This window comes from Protopterus annectens, chromosome 12.part0, assembly GCF_019279795.1.
Source record: "Protopterus annectens isolate FY-2018-M chromosome 12.part0, PAN1.0, whole genome shotgun sequence".
In the NCBI taxonomy this organism is placed as follows: Eukaryota; Metazoa; Chordata; order Ceratodontiformes; family Protopteridae; genus Protopterus; species Protopterus annectens.
Window position 1 is genome coordinate 1,168,075,143 of NC_056746.1, and position 18,198 is coordinate 1,168,093,340.

Here is an 18,198-nt window from a genome sequence, read left to right on the forward strand (position 1 = left end):
AGAGTTAAATTAATATTGAAAACAGCATTAATATCTAGGAATAAAATCTAAGCTGCAAACCAATTTGCTCTTGCTGTCCTAACTTACAGTTTTGGAGTGATTGACTGGCCCCAAAAGGTTGGAGAGGAAAACAAAATGGATGCTTCATGCTTATCAAATGATTTATAAAAATCAGTGCATACCAAGATTATATATTCCCCATTCTGAATGATGTATGGGCCTCCTCAAAATTGATTACATATATAGATCTGCAGTAGTGGTACTGCATACATCTGCTGACTTCACAAGACCCAAACATAGTGAAAGTTTTGAAACATGAGGAGAATAAGTCTAAGATGACTTCCCCTACTTAGTTTAGCAGAAGCATATTGGCGTCAAGCAGGAATGGAAATCAAACCAGAAATAGATAAAAATCAGCCAGCAACTGAATGTGCCAAAAAACAAAAAAAAACAAAAAACAAAAAAACAAAAGAAAGAATATAAGGTGAAGGATCAGATGAGAAGTCAAGAAATGTGGAAAATGCATAAATGTAGTTGCAAGTATAGAAAACTCTTGGAAGAACCTCATGTTGATCAGGATCAAACACAAGATTGGTTAAGGAGAGGCGAATTTAAACCAAAAGACAAAAGGTTAATAGCGGTGGCCCAAGATAGTGGACTAAGTACACATTGGTTTATGATGTCCATTGAACATGTGAGAGAAACAGACAAATGTTGGTTTTGTAAAACAGCAGTGGAAACAGTGGCATGTATTGTTGCTGTTTGTGATATACTAATGGCAGAAAGACTGTATACTGAAAGCCATAATAATGTGGCATTACTGTTGCACTGGGGATTGTGCAAACATTATGGCATTGAAGTGGCTAACAAGGTTTACACTGAGTCATGTGACTTACTATCACAAGTGGACCCACCTTCAGTAACCCACCACCAAGACTACCTTCCTGTTAAAACATTCTGCCAAGCTGTATTTTAATGTACTACCTGTTTTATTGTTTTATTGTTTTTTATAAATGTAATTTCCTAGCAGGAATTTATTATAAAAATGTCATAGGCATTTGGCATGTGTTTGGTGCTGACATGATGAGATTTTCTGAACAGTGCTGTAGAATAACAGATAATAGATGGCCGCGGTGGTGCAGCAGTTAGCGTTGTCACCTTACAGCAAGAGGTTCTCCTGTTCGATTCTCGGCTGGAGCACCTTCTGTGTGGAGTCTGCATGTCCTCCCCATGGTCAAGTAATGCATAAAGACATGCAGGTAGGTGCATGTGTGAATGGGTGTGCCTTCTTTGAAGGTTGGGTGCTGGGCTGGCAATTTGGCACCGTAAAAATTCACTGCCAATCATTAGTGGACCAGAGTTCCACTGTAGCAACCCCTAACTGGGAAAAGCCAAAAGACATTACTTTATGCTGTACAAAACTGTAAAGCAGCTTATCTAGAGTGAGATTAGTGAGAAGAGCAGGGCATGATGGGAAAAAAGTGCTACAGGAATTTCCAAGGGAGCAGCCAGGCCCAGAGATAACACAAGAGTTAAAAGGGCACTGGTGCAGTAGAGGAGTGTTGGGAAACAAGAAGGTGGGGTTAGTTAACAAAGGAGAAGTGAAACTAACATAAAAGCAATGAGAGGATAAATAAAACAAAAGTTTGTAAGTTAAAGGGGCAGTGAAGTCCTTCTTGGTAGAGTGAAATATGCTATGAACAGAGTGACTTGACAGAAAGTGAGATGGCATTCTTGAATAAGGAGAGAGAAAAAGAGAGAGAGAGGAGAAAGTTGATCCAGCAGAATATTTATATATATATATATATATATATATATATATATATATATATATATATATATATATATATATATATATATATATATATATATACAGATACACACACACACACACACACACACACACACACACACACACACACACACACACACACACACACACACGTATATATATTATGGGAGCGCTACAGAATCCTGAAAGACCAAAATCCTGAAACCAAAATCCTGAAAACTCAAAATCCTGAATATACACAGGATACCAACACTTACTATATTCCAGCACAAGTACATACAGAAACATATTACCCTTCAAATATACACAGGAGGGCAAGCCCCCCTGCAGCACCCTCCACACCCTGTTACTTAAATATAACAACTCCAAGATTGCACTTCAGTACACTAAGTGCAATCTCGGAGTTGATATATTTAAGTAGCAGGGGGTGTGGGGTGCAGGGGGGGCTTGCCCCCCCTACTTATACTTGGAGAAGAGTAATATGGTTTGTTCTTTATTTCTTTCTGTATGCATTTGTGCTGGAATATAATAAGTGCTGGTATCCTGTGTGTTTTCAGGATTTTGAGTTTTCAGGATTTTGAACTTTCAGGATTTTGGTCTCAGGATTTTGGTGTTCAGGATTTTGGGCTTTCAGGATTCTGTAGCACTCCCACACACACATTATATATATATATGTATATATATATATATATATATATATATATATATATATATATATATATATATATATATATATATATATATATATATATATCCACAACCCTTTTTTCCCATTTTTACTTATGGAGTAGGTGTGTCACTTGTGGGTGTGTGTTCAGTGGGGTTTTGAACTACATGAGGGGAGGTAAGAGGGATGCAATGAAGCTGTTTTCTAGGGTACATACATGAAAGTGGGAGAAGTAAGAAGTACACAACTCTTTCTGATGGAATGTGTGGGAAAAGAAAAATCTTCCAGAAAACTTCCTGGGTTCAAATCAGAACCTGAAATGAATGAATCAGTTTTTGTTGGGCTGCAGAGAAATATGACTATGTTTACATGTGTTTGTAACTAATGGTGTAACAGCAGATACTAACAACATTCAGGGTTTCCACTGAATGCAGAGCAGGCAACTTCCCAGAAATGTCTGTAGCCAGGACTCCATAACTGCTTTTAATTTATTCATTAATTTATTTGTTTTTGCCGTCTAATCATGTAGCCACAAACACATAACTGCTCTATATATTCAAACATTTCACCCTGTGTTTCTCTTTGGTCATGTAGCCTAAAACCCATAGATGTCATATTTATTTAAGCATTTCACCTTGTGTTTTACTGTGGTCATGTAGCCACAAACCAGTAACTGCTTTATATATTCACATTCATCTTGTGTTTATTCTCTTGACATACGGCCTGACTCACAACTGCCTCATATATACATTCAAATATTTCACCTGGAGTTTAGTCTCTTGTCCCATAGCCTTAAATGCATGACTGCCTTATTTATTCAAACATTTTGCCTTGTATTTACTCTGTTCACATGTAGCCTTGGACTCATAATTGCTTATATATTAAAAATTTCATCTTGTGTTTACTCTGGTCATGTAGCCTCGAATCCATAATTGTCTTTTTTATTCAAACATTTGACCTTGTGTGTATTCTGGTCATTGCAGAAAATTGACACATTTGTGGAAGATCTTATGGAAGCATCAACTTTGCTGCACAACTCTATCAAGAAGCTTGAAAGTGCCAGACCTCTTAACAGTGCAGAGGTAATGTGCAAGTTACCATTTATAAGCAATCAATGGTTAGTTTATTTAACAGGCCTGAGTAGAAGCACATAACAAGTATTTCTCAGTGGCAAAGGCCGCTTACACTGTTCTATGTATTTCGTATTAATACACTACTCTAAATTGGCCCTAGGTGTGATTGTGTGCGTGTGTGTGCCTTCTGTGGAAGGTTGGGCGCCGGGCTGGCAACTCAACACCGTAAAATTCCACTGCCAATCATGAGCAGACAGATGATCCGCTGTGGCGACCCCTAACCGGGAAAAAAACGAAAGAAGAAGAAGACTCTGAAATGTTTCTGTGCAAAAAAAAAATGGCTAATCCATCATAAGTAGCAAATGTCTTGTGAAGAATTGCTTCAAATGTGTATTTTATAGGCATTGGATGTGAAATTTGAAGCTAACAAAATTATGAGGCTAGAAATAAAATGCATATTGATAACACAAATTCATTATGTTGTTTCTGTGATAGCTCAGTACCACCCCCATGTGTCAAGGTACTTCAGTGTTTTCTGTTCCATAAGCTTCCTAATGTGCACACATGCGCACATGTACATACACAGTTTTCTAGAAGCTGATATAACATCATTTCAGTCATACATTGGGCCTACTGTTTCTTACACATTAGTGTTACAAAACAATTTTCATATCTTGTTCTGATGCAGATGTGATGCTGTAAATAGAAAATGTGCTTTTATTTTTTGCTACTTAGTATATTTTTTCCTTCTGTCTGAAGTATGGCAAATCTTACATTCTTAAGGAGGTCTGAAAAAACAGCAGTGTTGCAAGTTTCAAGTTGAAATACTGAAATTTGTAAGTTTATTTAATATTTTGTTCCAGGTTTTCAAAGTGTTCATTTTATTACATTTCCTCTTGAACTAAAGAATGGACATTTTTAAATTCTTCTATAGGGTTGTTTTTACACATTGGCTGTGGAATCAAATATGGTTTATGACTTTGAATTACCCATCAACAAAATTCTGATAATGGAATGTGTTCAGGTGAAGGCATAATCAAGCAACACTTTTTTTGCATAAGGTACTAAACCCCACGCCTCAATGCGACAAGATATCCCCCTGTATCTCCTAAACTAATCACCTCTAAGGTCCTCGGGGCAGCTTTAAGTAAGCTGCCGATGATTTTGTGCTCAACTAAGATCTCTAACAGATTAAAAGAAAACTGTAAACTCATTTTTCTTCATAGAATTGCATGGTGTTAGTTCAGTATTCATGCAGTCTGAAAGGTGAGTTGCAGATGTAAACAAAAAAGTGGACTCTTTTCTTTGCAGGTCTGTACTGTCAATGCCAAACTTCATTAGGTCAGATGCCCTGTATAACATCTTAAAAACGAAAGCCACATGCTTCTGTAGTGCAAAGGGACTGAACTTTGATTGTGACCCAGGTGACCAGAGTTCAACTAGCAGCCCCAGCCAAGAATCAGCCAGACAGGGAAGGAAACGAGTCGAATGGGCTTAGCCCACACACACACACAAAATGGGGGATTGTGCATGCTCTGGGAGTACATGGGCATGGTATTATTTCCCCCTTGATCATGTATATCTCTCAACTTCTTTGCTAAGAATTCTGGGCAAAGCCAATAATAATAGAGAGATAAAGACACATAGTCAAGATAATGTTTAAATATTACTTTAATTATCTTAATAAATTAATAGAGGTTTTGCATCAACATGCATTTTATGTACAACAGGAAATATGAAACTCTAATGTATGACATTATTGGGACATTATTGACTGACTACAATCCTCAGTAATTTAACAGAAAATTAAAAAGTTTATAAGGGACAAGACAAAAATATGAGGCAATATCTGGGACATTCTGTAAATCAGGATAATTTAGAGGTATGCTGCTATGTTTTAAAGTTGGTGAGTAGGGTTTGTTGCTGGCATATAATCCTTGTGGAAGTGACAGAATGTTCAGCACTATCAATCTAGTGCACCTTTCCTAGTGGAACTGAACATGGGCATAGGTGTAGGACAAAAAAAATGGTAACGACTTCTGATGGCTGCCTAAATGACAGCCCTTTTTGACTAACTCTCACCCTTGAAGATGAGGGGAAGTAAGCTGAGAGGAGGCTGTTACAGCAGAGAAAGACAAAAAGGAAAAAGAAAAAATGAAAAATAATGGCCAAAATGGTTAAGATACAGTTTGATACAACTGGCTTATGTATGTGAAGGTTCATCTCATGCTCAAGGAACATGAGGCTCCAGTTGTTCTTGAGGATAGGTATGGGTGGGGTAGATTTGGACTGGTGAGTCTGCAGTCAGGGGGTTGTAGGAAGGCCATGATGGTAAACCATTTTATATACGGACAGCTTTTCTTTCTTTCAGATATAAAACTCAAACTATGGCTGCTCATCTTTGGCTAGAGATTACATGCTGCCTTTTATGGTTAAGCACATTGTCATTATATTCTTTATTCAAGAGTAATCAAGGGACCAGTTGACACAGAGAGAGTGAAATGCACAGCCATTGTTGTTGTCTCCAAAGTGAAGAGGCCATGCACTCTATGTGTTTACTCACAGATTTCATGCAGAAAGTGGGAACATCATAAAAGTAGGAAAAAGAGCATTGTGAGACCAAGGGGATACAGTTTGGGGACGCAATTAATCTCATTAAGGACTACATTGTTTCTGAATGCGCCTACATGTAGTTTGGTATGCATTTGTTCAGAAATCAGTGATGTAACACATGTCAGGGGATGTACACCATCCGTAAATGAAGTGGTTTCTATGATTTGAACTCCTGACTGCATGCGTACCACACAGGACTGTGGCGTTGTGATACTGTGCATTCTTGTTTCCAAACACTGCGTAAGGACGAGGGTCATTCCGCTCACACATCTCTCTCTACCCTCAACTACTGTGGCACAACAGGTCACTTACATAAAGCAAATGAACTGAAATGAAACACATGTCAGTGGTTTATGTGGTATCCCACTGCCATATTTTATTTCTTTTTTTTATTTATGCCTTTTCATCAATTGCTCTGAAGCTTCTAGCAAAGAGTTTTCCTTGTAACAAGGTTGTTTAAAATAATGCATTGTAAATATGACAGTTTATTGAAAATATTCTGATGATAGCATTGCATTTACAAATGCATTCCACTTTATATCTTCTGAAAACTACTTAATCCGTAACTTTCCAACTTGATGAGATGGCACATCTTGTGTCTCACGTTTTATTAAAAACATATACTTGTACCATTGCCAGCCTCACTGCAAACCACATTTTTTTTCTGGTAAGGTTCCATGAAGGCTTTATAGACACTGCTAAGAAAAACATTTGTACATTGCATCATACTGTGCTACTTAAATATGGCACCATTTCAAGTTCACACTGGGTCTGTCACATATGGACTAAACTGTTGAAAAAAAAGCCATTTTTGTTTGGTGGGAGGGATGGGGCTTGACAAAGCTTATATATGTGTTTAATGTTTATATGTATTATTTAAATGTTTGTGGTTATGAATAAATCTAGTTTAGAATATTTATCCAGTTATTTCTTACAGAGTCATTCATGATATGCTGCTTTTACTGTTGAACAAGAGTCTTAGTAAGAATGAAACACTAAACTCCGTTTCCTTGGAAGTTGTCCTCTGTTCTCATTAATGGCAGCATAACTACCCTTTACTGTCAAGTTCAGATCCTTGTGTGAGAACAGTTATTGTCAGTGGTGTCTTGTAAAACAAATCTAATATTACAAAACTGGGCAAGCAGAACTTTTAGAGTTTGAAACTAGAGGCAGTGATATTATACTCATGATGTATGGTTTATCAGCATAAACACAAAACAGCTGGTTCATGTATTTAAGACCAGCAGCAGGGGGAGAGATGTCACCCATTCTATCCAGAGTGTGTACATATCTCCCTATATGCAAGATATTGCTCAAAAAGGGGGAAAAATGTTGGCATTTAATTCTAGCTAACAGACATTCCAGCAATCTTTGACTACAGCAGAGTATATGCAGTAAAAATTAAATGTAACTAAGATACATAAATATTAGCATAGTAGCCAAGGACTGTCCGATGCACATAAACAAGACATGACAGTAAGCATACCAATCAAATTTAACAGTCTAAACAAAATCTTTGGTTTCTTTACAAATAACTTCCTCTAAATCAGCATGATGCAGCCTGAAGCAGCCTAAGAAAGCAATAATGCCCTCCAGGGTGTGTGTTAATGTATAATTAATGCCCTACACCCCTGGAAGAGCATTATTACACATTAACACACACTCTGGAGGGCATTCTTGTGCTTTGAGAATGGGCTCTCTGTAAAACTGTTGTGTTTTACTTATGTATTTTTTAAGTTCTATTTTATTTTTTAATATATCTTTAATGTAAAATAGTTCCTCTGCCTAATGTTTCATACTTGCTGTAGTATATGTTAATGGTGTTGGAGAAAGCATTTTACATCCAAAATATATTAAAGAAAAATAGTACTTAAAATACATAAGTAAATAAAACACAACAATTTTACAGAGCCCATCTCTGAGGGCTGACAGAGATCATTCTCTCTTCACTCGCTCTCTCACACATGCTACCAGGGGATTGTTGGTTCACTTTCGCACTTCACTCACTCTCTCTCTCTCTCTCTCTCTCTCTCTCTCTCTCCCACACACATACACACAGTCTCTCTGCTTTCATGCACACATTTACTCACACAAGATCGTCTTACCCTCTTTTTCAATCTCTCTCAGTCTCCAGCTGCTTTCATACACACATTTAGTGTCACTCTCTCTCAATCTCTCTCACATGCAGTCTCATCTGCTTACATACCTGCATTTACTCACACATCACTCTCGCTTTCTCTCTCTCACTCTCTAGCACACACACACACACACACACACACACACACACACACACACACACACACACACACACACACTCGATCAAGTGCTCTCTCTCTTACTCTCATACACACATACAATCTCTCACATATGCTTTGTTTTATTATTTTTTCTTTTTTTATTTTACACTTGCTAAGCAGCGAAAGCGCTGCTTAGCAACTGTAAAATAACGGCTTGCTCTCACTTTCACTGACATGCATGCATACATGCACACACACACACACACACACACACACACACACACACACACACACACACACACACACAATTTTTTTTGTCTTCTTTTTTAACATTTTACACTTGTTAAACAGCAGAAGCTCTGCTTAGTGAGTGTAAAATAATGGCAGCCGTTTCATTTTTCTCAGTCCGAGCTCCATGGCAGCTTGATAAGCTGCTATGAAGCGGCAGACTAGTTTTTCACTGGGCATTACTTGTACATTAATATCTAGCTTTAAAACATTCTTTCTCCAGTCAGGGTAATGATGTATAGTAAGGCCATTTTCTAACTTAATAATATTCTTTCTGTAAGATGGTGTCATTGAAAATGAATGTCTGTAGTGACAGCAGTGTTAGAACACTAACTCCAGTTTTTGCAAATCAGGTACTCTTGTTTAATTTGCTTAGCCTGATGCAGTTTAAGAGTGCAGTGTGATGTCTGTCTTTTTTTTCAGCACTGCGGATAGGGTTTTCAAAATGGAACAAAACTTTGGGTAAACCGAGAGAGTGCTGTGATGAAAATTGTTATATTCAAGTGCATAACCAGCGCATCTTGCCGAAAAAAATTTTTTTTGCTTTGTAAGATTTTTAAAATTTTTGAATAAGTATTTATTAAAAGGAAGCATAAGCATAATATATAATGAACATGTTTTTAAATGCATGACACTACGTTACATTTTCCAAAACATTTCATAATCTTTGTATAAAATGTAATGACTTTTTAAAGAGAGAATGCCCTTTAGAATAAAATATAAAGATCAAGATTTCAGGGGGGGAATTTAATAATTTCAGGTTCTGCTTCAAAGGATATATACTAAACTGTTAGAAAAGAAGAGGTATGTGGGGAAGGGACAGGGGTTTTTTAACAACATGATTACGATAGGTCTGTAAATAAACAAGTTATATAAGGAATTTTAAGTTCAGTCTTGCTAGTTATAATATAAATGGTTTAATAAATTGTTTAGGGTTGCCCTGATTTGGTAACGATGATGCAGTGTGGCAATCAGCACTATCCTCTGACCTTATTATCATGGTATAGGGGTACAGGCCTTCACATAAAGATGTTCCCCCGGATTCACTAATACGCCATGCAGGACTAAACTAGTCCTGCACGTAAGCGGCAGTTTAAGAAGAGGACGACAGCTTGCCATGCATAATAATGAAAGCGCACCGCCGGAGCTCCAAATCCTACACTGAATGAGTGCAGGGGGTGTGTCTGAGAGCAGAGCTCTCAGAATAAACATGCCCCTGCAAAGTAGAACAGAAGAAAGTGTAAATAAATGAGCGAAACTGCTAATAGGTGTCCACACATCTCCACCAACAGTCCCCATGTGTTCAACAGCAACAGTACATTGAGTTAAAATGAAGAAACCCTTGTATTAATTTTTTTAAAACCCCGAATACAGCTAACCATACATGCGCGGGTTTGCCCATCACCTAGCAACGGTTAAAGCAGCTGAAAAGGCTGAAGAGGATAACATGGAATATATATGCAAATGGAGCAGCACAGCAATACTGGAGTAGTTAGAGCATCCGCCTAACAAAGAGGCATTCCTGGTTCGAGTCCCACTGCAGTACAAATCATTTTCCATGGGAAATCTGTATATGAACATAATTTTACATTGTTTTGCCGTATAACCTACATAATAACATTTAAATGTGAACTGGAGTACTGCATGAAATGCACATGTGAAGTGTTAGTGTCATAATGAATAAGGCACAAGTAAACAGGTTTATGCACAAATAAGCAGGGGTAAGCATGTCCAATTGCATTTGCATGGGGGTAAGCATTGCCCATACAGATTAAGCAAAGTAGAAGCTAACTGAGTGTAAGAAACTGTAACCAGAGGTTAGCAGTGCTATCGTCGCATAAACCCACTTACAACTGCTTTTAAGTGCCTTAATCACTCTGGATCCAGCGGCCCATGTTCTGCCCAGCAACAAAATAAACTGCCTCTGCAAGGCTCAAACCCAGGACCCTGTACACTATAGTCATAGTAGTCAGCCACTAAGCCATCATAGCAATAGATTAGTGAGATTAAGGTCATATATCCCATACATCCACATGGTTTTATATATAGATATATAGATATATATATATATATATATATATATATATATATATATATATATATATATATATACAGCAATATGTATATATATATATATATATATATATATATGTGTGTGTGTGTGTGTATATGCAGACATATACATATATATATATATATATATATGTGTGTGTGTGTGTGTGTGTGTGTGTGTGTGTGTGTGTGTGTGTGTGTGCGTACTTAGATATACACAGATATATACAGATATATAGCTATGATAGGAAACAGCACACAAGAATGATATATGTTCACAGGCTATGCCAATGGAAGTGAGGGGCCCAAGCTAGAATCATATAACACATAGGATGACCTTCACCCCCCAGCCAGACAGAGGAAACATACACACAAACCCACAAACAATGTAAATAGTCCACTGCTCCCCAGACCTCAGGCAGGATACAACTGGGGGGGTACACAGTGGACCCGTGAAATCTAATCTTGGAACACAGACAGGACGCCCCAAAAATTGACATATTATGGGAGGAAGCCAGTGCGACAACCTTTCTGGGCGGGGTGTGTACATACCCGGAATACAAGGGTGGGAAAGCCTGATGACCCATGAAGTGGAGAGTGGGCAGCATGTAGGGGTGTGTTCAGACCCGACCTGCACCCAGAGTAAGGATGAGTGCTGTAGAGGAGGTGCGGGTGGGGGAACTATGGGTTTCTAGTTATGGGTCTAGAGGTATGCAGGTGTTGGCTGAAGTGGGTCTATATGGATAGCCCTAGGGATGTAAGCAAACGTGTTCATTGGGCAGAGGCATCACCCAATGAGCAGCCTCACCCGCTACAATTTCCACTGCAGCAAAGTCTAATCTACATGGAAAAGAGTGGAATAACCAGATGTAGATGTATATATGTAGAGGTATGTGTGTGTATATCTACCCATAGCTACATGGAGATATAACTCTCCCTCTCCATAGTACAAATGTATACATACAGGGACATAATACATATAAATACCCACATATAGATATATACATATGCAGACACCCATATGTCATTAGATATATATATATATATATATATATATATATATATATATATATATATATATATATATAAAACCACAACTCCACCTCTTCACGGCAAATACTAAAATAAAATATATATTTTATTATTTTTTATGTTAACTGTCTGTGTTGTTCCGTGGATCTATATTAAAAAATTTTTGGAGTTACTATTTGGTGGTCGAACAATTTTTGAACATTTGGTGTTTGGAAGAGAGTCCTTGAACTGCATTTGCTTCACAAAATTGACGACACTGTGGTTACGTTGAGAGGGCAGCCCTTTATGGTACAGCAACGGAGGTGTGATTTTTGTTTCATATATATATATATATATATATATATATATATATATATATATATAGATATGTGTGTGTGTGTGTGTGTGTGTAAATATGCACATGTATATAGCTAGGATATGATACAGCAGTTACGAATTACATATGTTCACAGGCTGTGCAAATGGGGGTGAGGGATCCAATCAACAAACGTGTAACACGTAGCATCAGCCCCCCCCCCCCAGTTAAACCGGTGAAACATACAGACATACAATAAAAGTAAACACGCCACTGCTTCCCGGACTACAGGCAGGATACTACCAGTGGGAGAGACCCCCCCAAGTCTAATCTTGAAACACAGATGTGTATGTCCCTTGTGGGACACCCAAAAATTCAAAAATGTTTGGGTTTACTGCCATTACACCAATGTCGAATGGCAGGCCACGGATGTTCCCAGTGTACAAGGTAGAGGAAGTCTGATGATCCATGGGGCAAGACAACATACGTGATGTGTCCTGAGAAGTGGGGAGTGGGTACAGTGTACAGGTGTGGCCAGACCCGACCTGCACCTGGAGTAAGGAAGAGTGCCGAAGAGGATGTGCAGATTGGGAACTATGGGTATGAAATTATGGGCTTAGGTTTTGGCTGGAGTGGGTCTATGTGGACCGCCCCAGGGATGTAAGCAATAGTGTGCATTGGGCAGGGCCGCCACCCAATGGACAGCCACTCCCGCTATGAGTCCCACTGCAGCACAGTCTATTGTACGTGGCAAAGAATGGAATAACCAGATGTAGATGTACAACTGTAGAGGTGTATATGTATATATACCCATAACTACAAGGAGTGAAACCTCCCCCTCTCTGTAAGTATAAATGTGTACATACAGAGACAGAATATAAATAAATACCCACATATAGAGATATACATATGCAGACACCCATACATCCATATGTCATTAGACATGTATATATATATATATATATATATATGCATTCAAATAGATATATATATATATATATATATATATATATATATATATATATATATATATATGTATAGATATAGATATGTAGAAATATATATATAGCTAGAATATTAATTGAATTATATATTTAAATCACATCTGTTAACCGGGTAAGTCTGGCTGAGCTTTTGGCTCATTTACAGCAGAGACCCGGAGAGAAAAGCTCCTCAGGACTAGAAAACTATTTATTAAATAGTAGTGTACAGCATATATATATATATATATATATATATATATATATATATATATATATATATATATATATATATATATATACAGATAGATATGTTACAGCAGTTAAGAATTACATATGTTCACAGGCCATGCCAATGGGGGTGAGGGGTCCAGTCAACAATCGTATAACATGTAGCATCAACCCCCCCCCCCAGCTAAATAGATGAAACACAAACACACGATACAAGTAAACACACCACTGCTTCCCAGACCGCAAACAGGATATTACCAGTGGGAGAGACCTGGCAAGTCTAATCATGAAACAAAGACATCAATGTCCCTTGTGGGACACCCCAAAAATGGATGATGATCGAGGTCAGTCCCTGTGATGCTTTATCTAACCATGCCGTGTACATACACAGACCAGTAAGTTGGGCAAGTCTGATGACCCATGGGTCGAGATAACATATGACATGGGTCCTGAGATGTGGAGTGTGGGCAGTGTGTGGTTAGACCCCACCTGCACCCACAGTAAGGATGAGTGCTGTAGAGTAGGGGCAGGTGAGGGAACTAAGAGTATGCAATTATGGGCCTAGGCGTGTAGCTGTTGGCTGGCACAGTTGTATTCGGACCACCCAGGGATGTAAGTAATGTTGTGAATTTGGCAGAGCTTACGCCCATACCTCTCAACCTCTAAGAGCAAAACCACTGGACAGAACCTAAACCATTGCGGGGACAAATAGGGACAGAAAGCCCATATTCCACTTACAAACTTAGAAAGCTGATAGAATAATAGGGTATGCATTAGCATGATTCGTCTGAAGGATGTGGAGTCTTAAACCCAATTACGTGTTTGCATTTAATGGCGTCAGTTCTCAGGTATTTGCCAGACAGGTGCAGATTGTAAGAGAAACACACCAATATTATGAAGCAAACTCTGGACAGGCCATGGGTTCTGTACAGTCGACAGGCATGCTTACTCCTAATGGACAGCCATTCCCGATATGGGTCCACCGCAGCACAGTCCAGTTTACATGGCAAAGTATGGTCTAACCATATGTGTTGTTACATAACCCACTACACAACACCTACAAACACATGGTTACATCACCCCACTGTAGGCATGTAAGCTGATGTAATAGGCATCACAAGGTATTATTGTAGTCCTCACCCAAACCCAGGGGTGTGAGTGTCCAACACAAACACCAAATGCAGTGCATATGCACAGCTATTGTCATAGATAACATGGCCAGCTGTGGATCTTCCCTGCAGGCATACTGCACATCCCTGGAAAATCCCCCTACTAACACCCCCTTTGTGCCCCATGCACACCACATACCTATCAGCCCCTGTTCCATTTCTATTAATGTCTACAGGTACATGTAGGTGACACCCACTTCCCCCACTATATTGCCAATATCAGGAACCCCAACCCACATGTAGTATCACAGCTGTCCCACAGGACACATGTAACTAACACATGAAGGAACACCACAAGCACACCTGGAGCAGCACAAGCTCACCACCTTGTGAACCCCCCCCACCTCAGACTCTATACCACTACATCAACTAGTGATACTGACACCTCTTGTCCTGCCTCGCATACAAATCCCAACATCCGACATACCTTCCCTATTGCTCCCCATCCAATTATACCTACGGGCTACTATACAGTTACAATGTCACCCCCACTACCTACCTGCCTACTCCTTAGCTATTCACCTCTACTGTACCACACAGATATGGAATAACTACACCTACCCCAAATACCTGTATGTAACCTATCCAGACCTGTGAAACAGCAATCCAACCTCACCTTAAACTGACCTTTGTCAACAGTCATACCTGACATGTAAACCTGACCTAAGCATGGATAATACTGACAGTTTAACGTAAACTAAGCATGTTTAATGGGGGACATAGCTATGATATGTCTGTTACCCTCTATGAATATGAACACCCCAGTATTAATTGGGATACATAACTGGGGTCAATGTGGAGCTCTACACCCCGGGCCACCGCTGACAATGGACAAGCATACAGTCCAAGTGTTCCAGTTGACAGATGTGAACAAAATGCATGACGTTGCACATGTGTATGCGGGAGCAAGTGGGTGTAAGCCTGTTTGGCCGCTGGTATGCAAGTACCACACTGGTGAAGCAATGTAGAGGCTAACTGAGTGCAAGACACCGCAACCAGAGGGCATTAATGCTGTGCTTCTTGCAAACAAGCGCATACCCGCCTACAAATTTTATACAGTGCCTTAGTCACTCTGTAGCCAACAGCTGTTGTTGTGGCCATTAACAAAATAATCTGCACTGCCAGGTTGCAAACCCCCGACCCTGCACACTATAGTAGACGTGAATTACACTAAGCCATGGTGGATACACATTCAGCTGCTGAGATCACAAACACATCATCCAGCACAGGCATCCAACAGTAGATTAATATTAGAACACGTGTCCATTGCTCAACTACAGTATTATGAGCAGTCTATGTGCAGCACAGAGCAGTACCTGTCCAATCATACTGTGAGTACAGTAGTCTTGCATAATACCAAAGGGAATAACGATATACGGTGCACACCGTGGGGGCGTGTGAGCGTGCTTTATGCACAGTATGTCACACGTGGGGTGTTGGTTCCATGGAACTGGGAGATGAGGCTGGCCAGGTGTGTGAGCAAACCGCTGCTACACAATACCCTGGCAGGATGCTACCAGTGGGCGAAACACTGTAGACCAGCTATGTCTACTCTTGATGCAATGACAGGTCCGTCTCTGGTGGGATGAACCAACAGTTGTGGGTCACATCGATTTCACCACCAGTATCGGAGGAGTATCAAGGGAAGGCTGGTTCATATGTGGACCAAACGGATGAAGAGCCTGCAGATGCTTAGGTGGGGACAGTATACTGGAGGTGTACCGAGACATGCACAGAGGGAAATGTGTGGAGGTGTGGTATGGCAGGGCTAACAACCGGGGAATGGATGGATGCTGTGTACGTGGAGCTCGGGGGCCGGAGGAAGGGAACATGGGTATGTCATTATGGTAGACATATGCAAAAGAAGCAAAACAGCAATAGTGTAGTGGCCAGAGCATCCAACTAACATGCACGCATTCCCAGGTCGAGTTCCACTGCAGCACATCCTATATTCCATGTGATATCCGTATGTTAACTTCTTTGTGCTGTATAACCTACTAAATAACATTTATATTTGCACAGTTGTACTGCCTTAAATGCACATGTGAAGTGTCATAATGACTAAGGCACTAGTACGCATGTGTTAGTGCATAACAGCATTGGTATGCATGGATAAGCAGTTGTAAGTGAGTGTACCTGTATTCACGCAGGGGTAAGTATTGCCTACAAAGATTGAGCTAAGTAGATGCTAGCTGAGTGTAAGGAAACGCAACCCAAGCTTAGCATTGCTTAGCTCTGTGCAAACCTGCACACACTCATGTACAACAGCTCAAATGTCCCTAACTCACTCTGTATCAGACAGCTGGTGTTTTGCCCTGAAACACAATATACAGCCTGTGGAAGGCCCACACCCAGGATGCTGCACATCATACACTACGTAATTTACCATTAAACCATGACAGATGTACATAACCACTCATTCCACATACATATCATCCAGTACAATCAGTCAACAGCACAGGGAATGTAATAATAACATACCGCACAACCTCTTAATGCATGAATCATGGACATAGTGCGCCACAATGTAGGAACATATAGGGATATCTGTCATATCCTGCTCTAATACACTTCAAACATTGCAAATTACACAGTTATATGTGGTAGAACACATATATTGCTGGAGATGATATGTCTGAAACATGTATATGTCGTCACAAATGACTGACCTCAATCCTAAGGTCATCCGTGTCAATTGCCAAAAAAAATGAGGTACAGGCCATACATATAGGCCAAACATGCATGGACATATGGACAGCTATATATCTGTAACTGTACAGAGATAGACAGCTATAGGTATATATATATATATATATATATATATATATATATATATATATATATATATATATATATGTGTGTGTATGTATGATTCACAAATAACCATATAACAGCAATCGTACATAGATACATTAATATGTTCAGTGTATATATATATATATATATATATATATATATATATATATATATATATGTGTGTGTGTGTGTGTGTGTGTGTGTGTACATACATACACACACACATATATACATATATATATATATATATATATATATATATATATATATATGGATACATATACATAGCTAGAGCTATATCAATGTCCAGTTCTATCCCTCTATACATGAGGGTGTAGCATATATACTTATGCAGATATACATAAAGATATATATATATATATATGTGTATATACAGATAGATATGTGTATATGATTTCCACATGGGAATGGACTCCTGGTCCACTCTGTACTACATAACAGACCACGAGCACAGTTAATGGGGGTGGGGGCGCAAATGAGGGACACCTGGCAATTACTGGTATGTAATCCCCCCAGCCCTAATGGATATGCTGTGCAATACAATATCCAGCACAGCATATAGCAGGACCCACCACAACACAGCTGCATTGCTCCAACAGTTATCCATGTCACCTGTACATGTCAGGACAATATCTGTAACATGTCCTGCAGATACGCCATTGTAACGCAGGAGATGTACTATGCTGAAGGGCTACACATTACAACGGTACAGATATGCACACACAATCATACATTGACAATCATGTGCAGGTATATATATATATATATATATATATATATATATATATATATATATATATATATATATATGGGTACATACACATATACACAGACAAAGGGTATTAGTAGCCATACATGTGTAGCAGTAGTGTGAGCATACTGGGTGCAATGTATATCCCCAGCCACAGGCCCTGTAACCGTTACCTGTGACTTGTGTGGTATGGCAACCATC

General features: G+C 39.2%; 1 protein-coding gene across 1 annotated transcript in view; it reads left to right on the forward strand.

Annotated features, from left to right (window-relative positions):
- Positions 1-18,198, forward strand: part of KIAA1755 (KIAA1755 ortholog) — a 986,731-nt gene that overhangs the window by 555,063 nt on the left and 413,470 nt on the right. The window contains exon 9 of the mRNA XM_044090195.1: positions 3,443-3,541. Within this exon, the coding sequence (XP_043946130.1) occupies positions 3,443-3,541 (99 nt within the window). The remainder of the gene's footprint in view (positions 1-3,442; positions 3,542-18,198) is intronic.